The sequence below is a fragment of the Apis mellifera genome, linkage group LG13 (genome assembly GCF_003254395.2).
Source record: "Apis mellifera strain DH4 linkage group LG13, Amel_HAv3.1, whole genome shotgun sequence".
Lineage (NCBI taxonomy): Eukaryota > Metazoa > Arthropoda > Insecta > Hymenoptera > Apidae > Apis > Apis mellifera.
In genome coordinates, this window is record NC_037650.1 from 2,269,994 (window position 1) to 2,290,281 (window position 20,288).

General features: G+C 22.6%; 1 protein-coding gene across 1 annotated transcript in view; it reads left to right on the plus strand.

Annotated features, from left to right (window-relative positions):
* Positions 1 to 18,977, plus strand: part of LOC726538 (homeobox protein prophet of Pit-1) — a 39,096-nt gene extending 20,119 nt beyond the window's left edge. Inside the window, exons 4-6 of the mRNA XM_006571776.3 lie at positions 14,524 to 14,706; positions 16,120 to 16,219; positions 18,076 to 18,977. Of these exons, the coding sequence (XP_006571839.1) occupies positions 14,524 to 14,706; positions 16,120 to 16,219; positions 18,076 to 18,182 (390 nt within the window). The 3' untranslated portion in view covers positions 18,183 to 18,977. The remainder of the gene's footprint in view (positions 1 to 14,523; positions 14,707 to 16,119; positions 16,220 to 18,075) is intronic.
* The last annotated feature ends 1,311 nt before the right edge of the window (positions 18,978 to 20,288 follow it).

Consider the following 20,288-nt stretch of genomic DNA (forward strand, 5'->3'; position numbering starts at 1 on the left):
CTATTAATCTATTTTATAAATTTTATAAAATAATATGTATTTACAAAAAAACGCACAAAATATATCTCGAAAATTAAATTATTAGATATATTGAAACGAAACGTCTGTTTCACTCTTTTCAATCGTAAAAATTCTTTTACGAAAGACGTAAAACGTTGAACAAAGATCCACAATCTATCGAATAATATTAAAAGATCTCCCTGTTTTCTCTTTTATCGATAATATCCCACGCCACGGAATTCTCTTTAAAAGCTCCCGCGCCAGCTACGGCATTTTGTATTTCGAAAGATGGCGACACGCGGACACACAGGGTACTGTGTGGATGAAAGAGAAATAGGTAGGGAACGGCGGCGGTGGCAAAGTTGAGATGAGTTGGGGTGGCGAAGGGTGGTGGGGGAGGGTGGCGCTGTACCGGAGGCTGCCATTATATCTGAGCCGCCATTTTAAATTGAATTTTCTCCACCCTAGATAGATCTGAAACGTCTCGAACCTTGCCGAGGTTCTTCCTCCTCCTCGTTGCGCGACGCCGAGGGGGGTAAGAAGATGAGGAAAAGTAAGAGGGAAACCCCCGTGCCTAACTCCCTCCCCCTCCACCAACCCTCCCCTCTCCCTATCTATGGCTCTCCATATCCCTATCTTTTTCTTATCTCTCCAACCCCTGTTTAGCGATGGATATCTCACACACACACACACACACACACTTTCGCTATCCTCACTGACACCAGAATTTCCCCTAACGAGGAACAAACTAAAACACGCGGGAATGTAAGTAGGGAAGTTGATTGCAATTTCAATGCCGTTTTGAATTCGTCGAGGAAGGCGAATGGTTGATTCGGAATGGAATACGATCCTTCGTGGGCATTGTTCGATTTCAATCGAATTATTTCTCGATGAATGATAACCGATCAGAAAACATGGGATAATAATAAATTAGGATTACTCGCACGTTTTTTTTTTCTTTGGTTTCTCTTTAATGAAATTTATTTAAAGGATCTGAATTACTAGATTTGAATTACAAATTGAAAATGAATAATTAATCATAATAATATTTCATGTAGATTAATTAAATTTGTTGATTGATATTTTACTATTTTTTATCACAAGTGCTTTATATATGGGTATGAGAATGAAATTCTTGTGTGTGATGGCGATTATTTATATTAAGATTATATCAGTTATGTATGATAAGTGATTGAAAAAAAATTCTGTATTTGATAAAATAGAAGAGAAAGTAAAAAAATGTACAGAGGAATTTTGTATGTAAGGATTATAATTAAAGCAAAGAAATGAAATTGATAAAATTGATAAAAAACTTAATAAAATGTACTAATTAGTAAAAATTGTTATCAAATATAGTTCAGACTTTTAAATTTTACTTAAAAATATTGAACATTGAGAATAATCTTAATTTCTTAAACAGAAATTGTAATGATTATTCTTTAATGCAAGCTTTTCTTATCAAATTTTATTATACATAATAATATTCAATATTTATTAACGTGTGGCCTAAAAATTAATTCAAAATATTAAAATTAACAAATTAATTTAAATTAATTTTACAATAAATATCTGTCTTATAGAAGAATTATTTTATTTTCTTAATTATCTTAAAAATAATAATTAAAGCTGAAATAATTAAATTCTATCGGATCTCACTTTATTAATTTTATTAATTATAGAAAATTTTCTTTAAATTTAGAAAATCTTTTTTTGATTTATTCTTATAGCTTAGAATTTTCAGAGTCAAGAGTCTTTCTATTAGAAAGAAATATCAAAATTAAGATTAATGATAGACTAACTAGAATAAAGTATTTTATTTGTGATTTATGTAATATTCTACTATTAATTCCGTATTTTTTTAAAAATAAAATTATTATTTATTTATAACAAACCATCATATTACTTTTATTTCTTGAAATATTCGCCATTACTTTCGTGACTTTGTTACATCTTTCAAATAATTTTAATAAATACAAAATAAATATGATAATTGTGAAATAATAAACTCGAAGTGCTTTTTTTTACACTTTTTCTGATATTTGAAAGCATATAACTAAATAATATCGAAATATATGAATAAAAGTTATATAATAAAAACACATGAAGTTAGGAGAATAGATTTAAGAAGAATTTTTTAGGTCAAAGAAAAATTTGATTTTAATTTATATTTATATTGTATTTAATATTTCGTCGTCATTTTTGTTTCAACAAAAAAATTTACTTGTAATAAATCAATTATGAAGTTCTTTTCTAAAAATTGTTTCTAAACTTTTGAATAGTACATTTAACTTAATTTTAAATGGAATAATAGTTTCTTTACGTACAATTTTAATTTATAATCAAACTGTTAATTCCATGATTCATAAATAATTAAATTTATGAGCAAAATCTAATTTTCGTTATCTTTTTATAATCAAACGTAAGTAATTTAAAAAGGGGAAAATTCAAAAATTAAATTTCATAATTTTTGAATTTTGTTAATATTACGTTACGTTCTACTTTTTCCAAAATTCGTTGAAGCAATTTTAACAAACGGCGATGATAACATCTATGATAATGATAATAATAAAAAAAAGGGGAGCATCGTGGTAAGAGAATAATTCTCGAATCACCGCACAAGAAATCCTATTACGTCGAGGAAAAAGAAAGGTGAATCCGAGCCCCAATATTGAGTTAGCTAAGTTTTCATTCGACCTTTTTACTTCGATTCGACTTCCGATCGAAGCCTACCTAGTGGGCGTTTTACGAGAAAATTGACATCCAATGTAAGAGGAAATAAGAAAAACTGAGAGACGAAATAAAAATTGTCTGCGCGTATTCTTCGTTTTTCGTTTTTTATATGTATTAATACGATTTTCGCATTGATGCATTTGATAAACAAATAAAATTTATTATTATGAAATGATAATATTATACAGAGCGTTCTAAAAATATAGGTTAATCGAAGATTTTTCAGATAATTTCAAACAACTTTCTTTCAAAAATTTTAAACGAGTTATTAACAAAAAAATATTGATCAATCATAGAATCCATAAAGTTCGCCGTCGGTCGAATAAATAAATTTAACATTATGCATTGAAACAAAATATATTGAATATTTGTTGGACAAAATTATATCGAATTATATTTTATTCACAAATAATAAATAAATTTGTTTATTATCTAAAGTATTCAATATGTATTATTTTCAAAATTTAAAAAATTTTATGTATACTATGTTATAAAAAAAAATCTTACATTATTTTATGAAAAAATATAAAATAATAATTTTTTTATTACTTTTTATTCTAAAAATTTTAATTTACTCATGAATAAATACGTAAAATACATTCTAGAATTAATACATAGATTTGTGTACTCTTTGAAATAATTTTCTTCCTTAATCTTTTCAAGATGACATATTTGTCCAATAATAACTAATATATTCTAATATTAAGATAATAACAATAATTATTAATATATTATTGCAAAATTGACTTTCATTCTCTTTAATTTATTTATGTAAAGTAAATTATCTTTAATAATAGTTGTCATTAGAAGTAGTCATATAAATGCAACTTTCTTGTAAATATTAATATAGTAAATATTAATTATTTATTTCCTATATTGTAAACATTTTTTAATAAACATTTTGATAATATTCCTTATAATTTACCTATAATTACTTTCGATATTAACTGATGATTACAATCATTTTTAATCAGCTGTTCAATCTCAATCATAAATTTTCACTATTAAAATGCTAAATAGCGATTGTTAAAAAAGAATAAAAATTAGAAAAAAAGAAGTATACATATGGGATACAAGAAATGTTTATATTGCAATTTTAAATCACAAAGATATTGAAACGTGATTTTTTTTTTGCTTTTATTAATTAAAATTTTTTATCGTATCTTAAAAATTTATAACACTTTGGTGAATTATTTAACACATTACTTTTGACTTCACTTGTAACTTTTTACCCTACTTTTATCCTATTAGAATTTGTTTTCGAAGAATATTGAATTAGTTAGTTTGTAGTTTAATTTCAAGTTTGGATTAAAAGTTAGTATATACATATAATCAATAAATTCCCCAGATTTAATATCTCTAGATTATTTTTATATATAAAATTATAACATTAAATTTATAATGAGATACTTGATATAAAAATATAGAATATATCTGAAAAACTTTATATGAAAATATTAGATATTCAGGAACGTTTTTTCTAATTAAAAAATTAAAGAGATATAATAATACAATTCCATATAAAAAATTATACATAAATAAAATAAAGGACTTTTCTAATTATATGATATTTAAGAACATGTAATCTCAAGATCACTGTTCTGAAATAATTTATTCTATCCCTTCAAAATTATTTTTAACCTTGACTTTGATTTTCAACAATTTTTAATAAAACCTATAAAAAAAATGGATTCTATGCAATATATCTAATTTACTCGATATATTAAAAAAAAAAAAAGAAAAAAAGATGAACGGCAAGAAAAAAAGAAAAAAAAAAAGAAAGAAAATAGTAAGTACTTAGATATATTTTCTTACAGAAAGTAATCCATTATCTCTGGATCCATTTTCTGTCTCTATACATAGGTTAGCTATCAGAGTGCACGATATTCTCTTAGGTATACAGAAGGATAGTTTTCTCGGTCGTGGTCCTCAAAGTAGCAGACATTTTGAGCTGTTCTCCCCTTGAGAGAAAGATGGAGAGAGAGCTGCACTTTCGCTACTCTCCTCGTTCTATCTTTCTCTATCGGGGAACATAGCTGGAGGGAGGAGGGTTGGAGAGCACGGTTATTGAATTACGAACTCTTAGCTTTCCAGTTCTTGTAGGGTACGCGCCTTAAGGGATGCGCGCAAGTATGTTCGCAAAAAGCTCTTTCAGAGAAGTTGTAAATAAAAGGAGTCATCCACTTTTATAGAATCTACTCAGTTAAATGCATCTTATATATATAAATTTACGATTTGTACATATATATATATATATATATATACAATGTATTTTTTTCATATGCAAATTTTCAAGAGATTTATTAAAGATAAAAGTTTTTTTGCTTCGATTATTGAATATGAAATGACATTGATTTCAGAAATTCATTAGAACCATTTAATAAAAATGAATATAATATTAGATTAAAGATTTGAAGCTGGGTGAATACAATTTTAATATTATTTAATTAATTCAACATAAGAATTTTCTGAAAAATATTAAGGAAAGAAACAATCTTTCATTGAAAAATTATAATTGACAATATATAAATGAAGGAAGAAATTATCAATAACAATCAATTAAATTAATAAAATCGATTAAATTGTAATAAATTTAACTTTGTTTTTCAATGGATAAGATGTAGATAGAATTTGTTAAATCAAACTAGATAAATTAATATTATTTTCAATAAAGCTATAATTAAAAATTCATTTCATTTTTATTTTTATAATTGTGCAGTTTGATTTTTAAAATATTATCGTTTAATTTTTATATTTTTCTTTTTCAAAAGGTTAATTCTATTAGGGAAAGAAGAAATTAGTCAAGGGAACGTGAAAAAATGTTATGAGATTATTTCTGTAGTACAATTATGATAAGATGATTTTCGTAATGCAATTAAATGTAAGAAGAAAGAATAGATATATATACGATATATCCTTTTATATTTTTTAACGATTAATCTTAAATAATTATGAATAAAAAAAAGGAGAAAAATAACTTTAGAAAATTTTACATAAACTGTATAAATATAAATAATGTACAATTTTAATAAATTCGTGAATTTTTTTATTTCTTTTAAATTAAAATGAAATCGGATAAAAATTCGGATTTATATGGGATAATATATATAACTTTTAAGAGAGATAAGTTAATAAAATAATATTAACAAATATTTTTTAATAATATAAGAGAATGAAATACAATAATTCATAATTCGACTTATATAAACATTATATATATAGACAAAAATTTATTAATTCATATTTTTGCTATATCCTAAACGGCTGAAATAAACATATTTAATCTTAATCTTAACTTATTTGAAATTATAGCAAAATGGCGAATATTAATTTTCGATAAGTATAAAAAATAGTTATAAAACGGCGAAAAATGTAATGAAAATCAAAATGAATGTGCATAATGATGACAATATTTATACTAAACACGTGTACAAAAAAAAAACGGATACATTTTTCTTCATTTTTCACATTTTTCATTGTGAAAAGTCCAATTGTACACGTCAACCACGATAGAATAGAAAATTTTTCATAACACATGTTTCGTTATCGATCTCAAAAATGTTAAAAGATTGCTGTTAAATCATGTTATTGAAAAATTTGTATAATTTTTTTTATTTTGAAAACATAAGAATATATATGTGTTAAAACAAATACGGTTATTTTTATCTCTTAGCTCTGATTTCAGTGGTTTTTAGTAGGGTTAATTTGAGAATATGGCGGCGGAATAATTGAAACCGACACTTAATAATGTAGGCACTCATAAATATAAATGTCCTTTTAAAAAGACATCAAAGGTTGGTGACATCTTTGTGTTGTTTGAAAAAATTTATAAACTGTATCTAATTGTATTAAAATTGCTTATATTTTATTAGAAATTTTATTTATTATTATTCAACCAATCGTAAATTTGCAATAATAAATTTTAATTAAATATTTTTTGAAATAATTTTGTTTAATTGTAGATACTTGAATTTGTTATTCAATTATATTATTAAGGAATAAATAATTTATTTATAGCATAGTCATAATCTTTCATCTTGTTACCACGTGTTAGTTAACTAATAAAAACTTTATATTTTCTTAATAATATATTTATTTAAAAAAAAACATTTTTATAAATATGCAGTTGTATCTTTCAACTTAATTAAATTATTAAAAGATAAAAAATTATTAAAAAATGTTCAAATATCAGAATAATTTATAGTCACCATTTTAAATGTAACAATTATTTATCATACAAATTACTTGTGTATATATACACATTCTATATATAAATATAAGGTAATAATAATACATAAATAATTACGAAAGTCATGTTTTAAATATAATTTATATCACAATGACATATTTATATATATTTAGATATATTTATTCATAGAAACTTATAATGTATATATCTATTTCATTCAGTATGCTATATATAATTATCGAAAAAAATTTAATAATTATTTTAATATATTACATAGAAATTACTGCAATAATACCTGTATTTAAATTTTTCTATTTAATCAATCAATCATATTTTTCTTATTGCACAAATATTAATATCTACCAATTTATAAAATAAAATAAAATTATATTATATTATTTATATAAAGTAATCTTATATTTGATAAAAGAGAAGATAATTTTAGAAGTATTCAAGTAAAATAGATAACAATGTTTTTGAAATATGAAAAGCTCTCAATAGATAAAAATAGTAAGTACCTGTAAGTGCATTTCTTTTCGAAAAACAAAAAAAAATGAAAAGAATTTATATTTTTATATTTTATATTATATAATTTTATATAAACTAATACAAATGAAATAATTTTTTAATACTTTTAATACTAATAATAAAATATCTAATATTTTAATATTGCAAAATATACATGCAATTTTTTTATTAAAATTTCTTTTTATTTAAAGTTTTTAGAAATTAATATCATTGTACTTATTCCTTTATCTTTTTTTTTCTAGATATGCCTCACATATATTTTTATAAAAAAATTCTTTAATAATTATATATTATTAATTTTTCAAATATAGAAAAAGAAAAACAAAAAGATTTTTCAATGAAATATTGATAATTTTTCAAAATATATCTAAATTATTTGCAATCATATCACATAACAGAATAGTAGATAAAATTATAAAAACAAAAAATCAACAAATTAACAGCATATTATAGTGCTATATTTCTTCATAAAGAATTTAATATATATTATTTATTATATATAATATAATTATATTATATCCTGAATATATAATATATATGTATATATATATGTGTATATGAATCTCAATGTTATTATTATATTAATTATAATTCTAATAATTAAATTGTGAATATTGTTTTGTAATATGATAATATTTACATCATATTATAAAACAATATTATCTCAATTTATGAGATAATATGTTTATATTAAAATTTAAAGAATATGAATTTTTAAATTTTAAGTTTTAAAGATATGTATATTGCAATTCAAATTAATTACACTTATAATACGTTAGTTTCGCTCTTCGATATATTTTAGCTTTCCTTTAAAAATTTATAATAATAAATTAAATTAAATTACGTAGAATAATACGAAATAATATATTGAATTTTCTTGTGGATCATTTTTTAAAGAGATTCACATGCATTTTTTTTAGAGATACATTCTATAAATACATATTATAGTATTAACAACATTTAGACCCATCATTTTTATCGATTCGAGTCCTGTTCATTTTACACAAGCATGTATTAACATGTATCTGCGTATGTGTAAAGTGAAATGTCGTTATATTTGCTGAGTAATATAATTTGCAACGATGCATACTCGAATACTTTGAACTTTGACTTTTAGATCGAGGCTTTATCATGGAGTAATATATCACCATAATCAAAAATAAAGGCTTAAAAAAGAATAAATGAATCGGAGTACTTTTTGACGCGAGATAGGATGTCCTCAAAAGGAATGTTTCAAAAATCTATGTTTCAATAAAACATCAAAAAGTAAATCATTTTTTTTTTTTTACGCATTTTATCATATCTAACATACAGATACTTACATGTATATATTACAATACTTAATCTCCATTTTATCATCTCTAAGACAAAATCTAAATTAAATTCGAAATTTATTATTAAATTATATACTTTAGTATATAGTAATATTAGATATTAATAATATTATTTAAAAATTTTAATTTGATTTTATATTTGATTCATACATTTATAATATCTTATTTGATGAGATATAAATGGAATAATATAATTTGTTTCATTTCTTAAATTATCAATGTAAATCATTAGCATAGAAGAAGTAAAAGTGATTAATTTAGGAGAAAAAAATAGTTTAGTAATGATACAAACATTTGATAAAAGTTTAATATCAAAATGAAGAAATATTTCAATAAATAATTGTCGATAATTATTTATAAATAAAAATTGTCAAAATATCATTTAGCTTATAATCATTCACAACACTATAAATAATTTTTTGGTGCTTTTAGATATATACTTAATCCTTATTGAATGTAAGCATATATTATTATTACTTATAACGATAAACAACCAATTATCTTCAATCATGATTTTCAATTTAAATCACAAATTTTCATAAACATAGTTAAATAATAATTATTATTAAGTTTATAAAAATCAGATTAAAGATCAGAAAATATGCATATATTTATATTTGAATACAAGAAATATAGATTTAATTATATTTAATATCACAATTTTAAAAAAATAATTTTCTTTTTTTCTCTATCTATTTTACATTCGAAATGTGGATATGTATATAAATATTTTAATTATTAATATAAATTAATATCATATTAAAAATATCTAATTATGGCTATAATATCTATTTTTTTTTTTTATTATTTAATTTATCGATTATTTTCGATTCAATTCTACTTTAAAATATTTATAAAATTCCAATATTTAAACACAAAAAATTTATTTACTGTACATTGAAAATAATAAAAAACAAAAAATAATTATACAAATATTTTTAATTATATATTATTAACAAAATTTACTAATGCCTGTTCTACTGATAACTTCTAATAATTATTTTTAATAATACATTCTCGCAACGAGAACTTCGACGTGAAACTAATGACTCAGGGTGACACGTAAATTCAAATTATTTGGGATGCAAGTATCTTTTGTGCAAGTGCAAATCGGCTCATGTGCCGTGAATTCAAATGCGGGTCGTAATTGGTTATGCATGGTGCTTCGCTTGTTCCATGATTTCCGTATGTGCAGTTTAAAATGATGTTGGTATATCCAGATACTCACGTATGCACAAGTGCGTCTCTTTTTGAAATTATCGGCACAATCTCTTTGTCTAACAATATTATTGTCGATATTATTGTGTTCAAAAAATTTAATTTACAGAAAGAAATTATATCAATCCTCCATGCTAATGATGATATTTTATATAAAATTTATTAATTGTTTTTTCAAAAAAATATCATATAAATATGTAATTATTAATAATTATTCCTAAGATTTTTTTGTTTTCAAGACTTTAATTATTTTATTAATTATCTTATTGGTTAACTTATTAACTTGGGATTTCAGGTCTATAACTTTTTAATTCATAAAACAAAATATTCAATTAAAACTAAATAGATATATTTATTAAACACTTTTATAATGAAAAATAAATAAAATTAAAGGATTGAAGTTTAATATTTACGCAAATTAAAAATGAAATAAAATCTCTTTCTCGTATTTTTTTTTATAATTTATAATATAATCAGTACGATTATGCGTGCTAAATGAAAAATTTAATTTAAATCACGAAACAGTTATAACTTTTTCATTCTACGCATACTATGATATTTCATTTGTAGCGATAATCTTTCGTAATTTTTACTTATATTCTTTCTTTTTTCCCCATATTTTATGTTGCCTTATTCATCTGCTACAGAATATTTTTCAAAGAGAAGTACGGATAAATACATTACAGATCACACTTCGAAATATGTTACGAAAAAAAAAATTTACGGAATACAAAGAAAGAAAGATAACACTATATGTGATGATCAACTCAAAGAGAAATAACAAAAAAATAAAAAAAAAAAAATAAAAATAATACATAAAAAAGATATATACGGAAAATGTAGGAAGCAACAGAACAGGCCTGATCGAGCCACCCTCGTGTATCACTCGTTTCACCGCACGATAATGTATAAGAACGATAGAGAAACAGAGAACAGAAGAGAGTACGCATATGTATGTTATATATATCCTCTGTATGCATGTGCGAGAGAATGAGAGAGAGAGAGAGAGAGAGAGACAGAGAGAGTGAGATAGTATGAAGAGGAGGAGAGACGGTGTACAGTAGAAATGTCGATAAAACATGTTGGCCAATGAGGAAGCTTGGAGTGACGTCACAGTCGTGGCATTGGCCAATCAGGAGGCACCGGTAACATCACCACGAGGGTGGAAACAAGTCGACCCCAACCAGGGGAGAGGCTTTTCTCTTTCTGGGGGGTTGCACGGGAAAAGGGTCGGTTGGGTAGGGAATCACGAGAACCCGGAAGAAGAGAGGGGAAACGAAGAAGGAGGCACTGTAGGAAGGGTGGTTGTAGGCGGGATAAGGGGGTAGGCGATCAGGGGTTCGGGGATTCGGTGTGCATACCGGGGAGCCGGTGGTGGCGGTTCAGGCAACCCCCAATATGGGTTTACTAATCCCGCGAAACAATGGAAATTGCCCGATGCAAAATGGCGATAGATAAACTAGTCTACCTCGGGGAGTCCGAGAAAGGACGAAATATATATATATATATATATATGTGTGTATATACATGATATATGATATATATATACATGATATATATATACATATATATATATATATAGCTCGGTATGGATGGTGGAAGAGGAACACGGTTCGTTTACGCTATGGTTAATGCGTTTCAATAGATTGAATTTTCGAGCACGCATTCGAATATTGCCAGATTTTCCACGTATTTTGGTTTTTCATTTAATGGGAAGGATCTCGATTAATCTAGTACTTAGATAAATTACAATACAACATTTTATATAAAAAATAAAAAAGTATATTACCGACAGAAGTTAAGAAATGAATTAATCGTTTGTGAATTTCTTTGTACTTTTTATCCTTTGAGATCGATAGGTTGGAACTAAGGATAACAGAGGGAGATAATGGTTCATATATCGAATTTTATCTTTTAACTTTTGTCATCATTATTGGGTAAATTCAAATTATTAAAGTTATAAAAAAATTAATAAAACTAAATTAAATTTTTTGGATATAATTGATTCTTCTTTTCAAAGATTATATTAGATAAGTTATAAAAATATTAGACTTGTCTAATTCTTTTGCTGATCACTGAACAATATATTAAAAAAGTGGACTGGTCCGGTTTTTGTACGTCTTCGATTAAAATAGTTGTATTGAAATCAAAGAATATTTGAAGATTTATTTATAGTTGTGATAGATATAATAGTGAAAAATGGTTATGATAAATATATGTGTTTTGTGACTTAATTAGAATTGATTAACCTAAATAATAACTTGATTAATATTAATAATTTGTTTATAGTGTTGAATACTTTAAATAAAATATATAGGAAATAATTATTGAAATTAACTTGTTGAAATAAAATAATATTTGAAGATTTATTTTACAGTTATAATAATAGAAAATATTATTTAAAATATATTAAATATAATTATTAATTGAAATAACAATTTATTAAATTGTATTAAAAATAATTATTTAAATATACGTGTCTTAATTTGTATTATTTTAAATATTATTTTTTGATTATTATTTAACAAGAAAAATGAATAAAGTAAATGATAATAAAGTGAATAAAAAAATAAACATAGAAAAGAAAAATAATTTATTTATAATTTCTCTTATATTTTTAATAAATTTAAATACGTGAATATTAATCTTTCACTTGTGATGCACGAATATTAAATAAAATTAAAATTAAAATTAAAATTAAAAGAATTAAATATTTTTATTTTAATAATATACAAATATGTAATAAACACTTATGTTCATTAAGAAGAAAATCACTTTTTGATATTTTAAATTAACTTTTCATTATTTCTGCAATCAATATTTTAAAATTATAATAAGTAATAAACTTTCTCTGTGTAAAAATGTTTTTTTTTCTAATTTTTAATCTGACTTTTCTAAATATAATAAAATTCTCTTTTATATATTTTGTTAGTGAAAATTTATGATATTTAAATAAAAAAATATAAATGATTTTATCTATTAATATTGAAAATTGCAAACAATATGCAATATTTGATAAAAAATATTATTTTTTTTAAGCAATTTAGGTTAGGTATCAAATGAAAAATATAATAAATTAAATTATATAATATAATAAATAAAAATATATAAATTTTCTCTGTGTAAAAATGTTTTTTTTTCTAATCTTTAATCTGACTTTTCTAAATATAATAAAATTCTCTTTTATATATTTCGTTAGTGAAAATTTATGATTTAAGTAAAAAAATATAAATGATTTTATCTATTAGTATTGAAAATTGCAAACAATATGCAATATTTGATAAAAAATATTATTTTTTTTAAGCAATTTAGGTTAGGTATCAAATGAAAAATATAATAAGTATAAATTTTCTCTGTGTAAAAATGTTTTTTTTTCTAATCTTTAATCTGACTTTTCTAAATATAATAAAATTCTCTTTTATATATTTCGTTAGTGAAAATTTATGATTTAAGTAAAAAAATATAAATGATTTTATCTATTAGTATTGAAAATTGCAAATAATATGCAATATTTGATAAAAAATATTATTTTCTTTAAGCAATTTAGGTTAGGTATCAAATGAAAAATAGATACGATTTAATGATGATAAGAATTAGGTATATGTAAAATGCAAAAGAATGATTTAAAAATATGATTATCATTGATTTTGATATAAATCTAATTTAATAAAAATTTAATTTAGTAATGTTTAAATACGTTTAAATATGTTCCTATGAATATAAATGAATATAAAATCACTTATGGTATGTTGTTGTGTATAATTTATAATAAATATTTTAATTTTTTAAAACAGAAATTAATCTGATATTAGGTAAAATTGTAATTTCAATAATATATTTTGAATAACTTTGTTATAAAACGAAGCTGTTTTATCAGATAATGTGTTAGAATAAATGTGTAATATTATTATGTTAAAATTTTTATTATAAATATAATGTAAGTTTTTAAATTATCATGTGAAATGAAAATATTACTTTTGATTTTAGTTATTTTAATTATAATGCTATTAGTCAAGACTATTTTATATAAAAAAATAAAATATATGGTTCTTTTGCATAATTAAATTAATATTATTAACAAAGTTTTACAAATTACCACTATAATAAATTCTTTTATAAAAAGAAACTTTCAAATAATAAAAAATTTTTGATGAAACAAGCAATTCTATAATTAAATTATTCTATAATTTAATTATTCTATAATAAAATTTTACAAATTACAAACTAGTTAATTATTACAAATAAATTATTAAAATTAATTTAGAATAACAAAAAACCATATACCTATTACTTGTTATTTGCCAATTTATTAAATTATTGTACATAAAAATTTATAAATATTTTTTATTGATATATAATATATACTGAATAAATAAAAAATAAATATACAATTCAAAGATATTTTTTAAAATAATATTTATGCATACATCTCGATTTATTTTATGAATAATATCAAATATTATTTTTAAAATTAACAAATTTTTTTTAGATTCTATTGCATTTTTATTCTCTTTGTACTAATAGGTCTGGTTTCAAAATAGAAGAGCAAAATATCGGAAACAAGAAAAACAACTTCAGAAGGCTTTGACTCCAATTCCTGCTTGTCAAGGTGCTATGATGAGAAATATATATCCTGGTGCTAGCAGAGGTTATCAACCATATCCTCATCCTCATAATAGCATAAATGGAATAAATCGCTATCCTCAGGCAAGTTATATTTATATTCATTTATTTGTTTTTAAATTAATTTTTATATTAATTTCATTAAAACTACTATATTTGTTTTGATCAACTATCAACAACATTTTTGTACTATTATGATATTGTACATTAATATTTCTCTTTTTTAAATAATAAATAATTTTAAAATTTTATATTTTATGTAAAAATATTATAAATTTAAAAAAATTGCTTTATGTATAATCCATTATGTTCTAAATACATATAAACAAATTTCTATTAAAAATACATATTTTTAATAAAATCAAAATTTTCGATTAAGTTGAACTTCTTCCTATGTAAAATACGATAAATGGATAATAACGGATAAATTTTACTGTATCCAGTAAAATATGAATATTTCAAGATATTAATCCATTGTCACGTTCCAATCGTGATATATGTGTATTAATTAAATGAAAAAAAAAAAAAAGGAAAAAAGAAAAAAATTCGTTAACGGTGACAATCGATGCATCACGCCTAACAAGCAACGTATCGTATCTCTACGAATGAATTCGATGCGTTTCTCGTTAATGATTTTAACCGAGGTATTAAATTGAAGTGCACCTGAGCGTCCGGCGCATCGCTATCGGTCGATGTAGCTAAATTGCATTTCGACTGATTAGTTGGGTCGGACGGATTACCGAATGCCTACCGGTTTAATTAAGCCAATAATTCGTCGAGCGTATCGGTTTGCCAATAAAAAAGCTTCGAGATCCTCTTAATCGATCTTCGAAGTCACGTTTGAAATACCGGAATAAAATTATTCGATGATATTCAGTGTAATATTTATTTGATCTGTGTAATCTTTATCGATTAATTCTAATCATTATTTATATATTTATAAGTTTATAAGTCATTGGATACTTACTAATTTTAAACATAACCTTATCAATCATATTAATGTAAATTTGTTTTTTGTAATAGTTATAAAGTTCTAAGTATTTGTTTATAAAATTTTATGATTGATCTTGATTATATTGATTTTAAATATTAAATTTGAAAAAATGATATATAGATTATATTTTTTTTTAAAATAAGAAAAATTTTTAAATTTGAATAATAGACTAATATGCATTATTTAATATTTTCATTAAAATATTTTAAAGTACTTTTTGTTTATTTTTCTTCGAAAAGCATAATTTTTTTACATTACGAAACTATTAATATTTATATTCATAAATTTCAATTATTAAAAATTTGATATTATTAAATAATATTTGATATTATAAATGAATATTCCTAAATGATCAACAATTTTTAAATACCTTTTACACTCGTACATATTATTCACTTCAATCTTAATGAATAGTATATTCTCTTAAATGATTTAATGGAACATTTTATCGTATTACCTTCGTGTAATGAATAACTAATTTACATATAAATTTATGTTTATAGATGGGCACGACGTCCTATCCAAGTATGACCCAGCCATTTTCTATGTCACATTCAGCGTCAAATATGTCTGCAGTTACTGGTATGAGACAAGATGCAATGGGTAAGTGTATATCAACATACTATTAAAGTAATTATTACACATATTTAATCTATTAATCGATTTTATTAACTGATAAATTTTATAATATAATATTTTATTATATATTATATTATAAATATACATAATTATATATTACATGTTATATTATATAATTCCATAAGTATCATATATTAATTAAGAAATCTTATTAAAAAATAGTTCATTCAGTATAAAAACATAAAAAGAAATAATAATTCAAATGTAACTATTGATATTATTATCGATAAAAAATAAAAATAATTCTTTTTTTTTTTTTATTTGAAATTATTATTAGAGATATTGTTAACAATATTTATCTATATCTATATATATAATATATTACTTAGAAATTAATATGTTATGTATATTATTATATATACTATATAATAATATATATATAATATATACTATATATACTAATATGTCATGTATATATATTATATTAATATATTAATACTATAATATATTAATATTATTAATATTATTATATAAAATGAAATATTTAATACTTGAATATCTTGATTGTTATTGACAGAAAAATGAAAATTGTATAGTATTGAATGGCATATAATTTGATGTAAGTAGTTTTTTTGATAACTGACTTATAGAATTCAATGAAAATCAATTTTATTTTTTTAAATGGTATATATTTTTTTCTTTCAATGAATATATTCAATAATTCAAGATTATTCAAGCAATTATCAACAAAAATCTATAAAAAAAAATAATTTAATTTATATAAGGAATAAAATTTTTAAAATTTAAAAAATAAAGTTATATAATATGAACTATATGAAACTATATGAAAATAGTCTAATTTAATAAGAACGATAGAACAAAGAAAATGATAAAAAATTTAAATTCTTTTTTAGAAATATAAACAAAATTTTTATGAAAATAATCAGAGATCAGCTTTTCTTTAGTTTTATTTTTTTTGTTTGTTGTGTAATTATTTATTAATTATTTAAGGTGTTGATCTAAAATTATTAAATAACTCAGTAAAATGTTGGACCGGAAATGACGAGTCGGACATCCGTGCAAATATTCGTTCGTTCAGTCCAAGACGTTTTCTCCATTTCCGCTCAAGCGCCGTCTTACATCATTTCCGGTGCAAGATGGAATATCGCTTTAAAATCAAATCAAGACTATTCGCGAATTGCCTACTCACTAGTGTTGGTGTTCTTATTCAATATCGAGTGTAAGTCTTCGCTCGATATCTTTGGTTCTTATAACGATTTAACGTTTTAATTTGATGGAAAATCGAGAGATTAATGATAAACCTTTTGGAAAATTCATTAAATCGAATCCTTGAATTATTAATTCTAACATAAGAGAAAAGAAATTTACTTTCGCTTTTCAATCGTTTTCAATGAGGAAATGACAATGAATATTTCATTTTTCTTTAGTATTAAATATTATTAAATTCTTAATCAAAATACATATATATACTTATATAAAAATATATATATAGAATTGAATCTTGGTAATTCAAATCTCAAGATCAGATCTAAAATCCAAAGTGATAAGTTAAATGAATAACCTCCAAAGATATCTATGAATATATTAACATTTTGTGCATAATATACATATTATGAATTAAATCATTTTTAAATTGAAAAAATTTTTTTTCTTCAAATTAAATATTTATAAAATATTCAAATTAAATATTTATAAAATATTTAGATTTAAAAAATACTATTATATTTTAATTCATGCAAGTTCTTCAATTAATACTAAAATTAGTAGACAATTTTGTTTTAATGAAACTAATAATTGAAAAAAATAATAATAGTTATATAGTAAAAAATAAGATAAATTAATTTATTGCTTTATTTCAGGAATGTCAGCCGAAGATGAATGGTACAACAAAAGTATTTCTGCTCTGAGAATGAATACGGCACATCATCCTAACCTCGCTGCGCCAATGCTACAATATCAAACATAATTGTAAACGTATACGAATGGATGATTCGACGAAATCGTTATGAGATATTATATTTGACTGCGTATCTTCATTCAGACAATTGAAAACGTGTTGTCAAGAGAAGAAGAGGAAAAAGTTGTTTCAAAAATACTATGAAGCATTAAATTAAGAAAAAAAAGTGAAACGAAATCAAATTAAATCATGTGACATTTTACACAAGAAAAAAAAGAACGAAAAATTCGAATTTCCAATAGACACGATAGACACGAAAGTAAATAATCGTGTTCCCATTTTAACGTCTTACCAGGATTATTCATTTATTAATAATGTTATTGATAGAGAAATCAGTCCTGACTATTGCGTTCAAATTAACGAGAGATATCACCTGACATTTCATCATAATGTTAACGATATTTTGGTAAAGTAACTTTGTTAATATCATTTGATATTATTAATAAAAAATATATATATATATATTATTCATGTGCGGCGTTATGCATATACACGCGGATGATATGTATATTCCATTAAATATATGTATACGCACATAACACTATGATTAGTGAAAAATGGTTATGTATGTACACAAATTTCTATTATTCTGTACAAAGTAATATATTTCGATCAAACTTTGAGTTTTTAAATTAAATAATACATGTTCTTAGGATCGTCATTTTTTTCTAGTAGTAGTAGAAATGCATATTGCCGCGTAATGCAATTTTGCATTAAAATTTATTATGAGATTATTCATAGAATATAATACGATATGTATATATTTGTTTTGTTGTTTGTTCCTTTTGTTTTTATTTGTTTTTATCAGGGATGGAACATTCGGAATTTTGAAATTTTTTTTATAAAAGAGTCGAAATCTAGGTAAATAATAATATAATTTAAATAATGTAAATAAGTTACAATAATATCATGAAGATATGAATTATATTTTTATTTAATTGACAATTTTTAAAAATCAAAATGATGGCTTTTATTATTATTGGCTGATTATGAAGCAGAAATTTAAAGAATTTATATAAAATCAAAATTTGTTTGTTTTAAATTCTTTTCTTGATAAAGTATATTGAATAAAAGAAAAAAAAAAATAAAAATTCTAAATTTAAAAAATTTTGAAAAATAATAATAGTTTTAAATTCGAATTTAAAAATCAGGTTTCAAACCATCTCTTTATTTACATATCTTTCACGCGCATTTTATACCAGTAAAAAAGAATATTTAAAAGAATGATTTTTTTTTAACTTTTCCATTTCTTTTTTCTTTCTTCTATATGATAAATGCTATGCATAATTATAATTAAAATAATCGATATGCACACGTGAAGTGGAACTCGAGATGCGCACAGTCCATATCTTTTTGTTAGTTTCTTAACAACGATCCAAAACAATTTCGTTAAATGAAGGAGATTGTAAATAAGGAAGAGATACGTATACAGTGTAATCAACAAATATTCTAGCATATGCGATTTTTCAATGTCCTTTTAAAAATGTAAGCATACCTAAACTTAGTGGAATATTAGATATTGATTTGTGTGCTTATGTTGGATAGAATTTTAAATAATCGGGATGAGAGATGAGAATAACTGATAATGTGTCTTGCGTTTGAAATTTGAGAGACGCCAGGGGTTTGTGAATAATTATACAAATTTATATTTAAGGGTACATATTTTGTTTCTGTCATATAATGCTCAATCAAATGTACTCTGGATTCTGATAATTTTACAACAAAAATTTTGTATTTGTCTTATAAAAATAAAATGTATATTATAATATCAATTATTTGTGAAAAATGTGCTAAAATTATTTTAGCAATTAGATAAGATGTTTTCAAATATTAATATAAATCAATATAAATTAATAAATTAATTGTACTCTTAAACAATATTTCTTGAAATGAAAGCTTATTTTAATATGTGCGTGCGTAATATAAAAATCATATACTAAATTATAAACGAATTTGATTAATTGTAAATATACTTTAGTTGAATTTTTGAACATAAATTTTTCTTTTTTTTTATATGATGATATCATATGATGATATTTAACAAATAGGATCCAAATATATAAGTTATTAATAGAGTTAAAAATTATGAGTTCTTATAAATCATATATTTTAGGC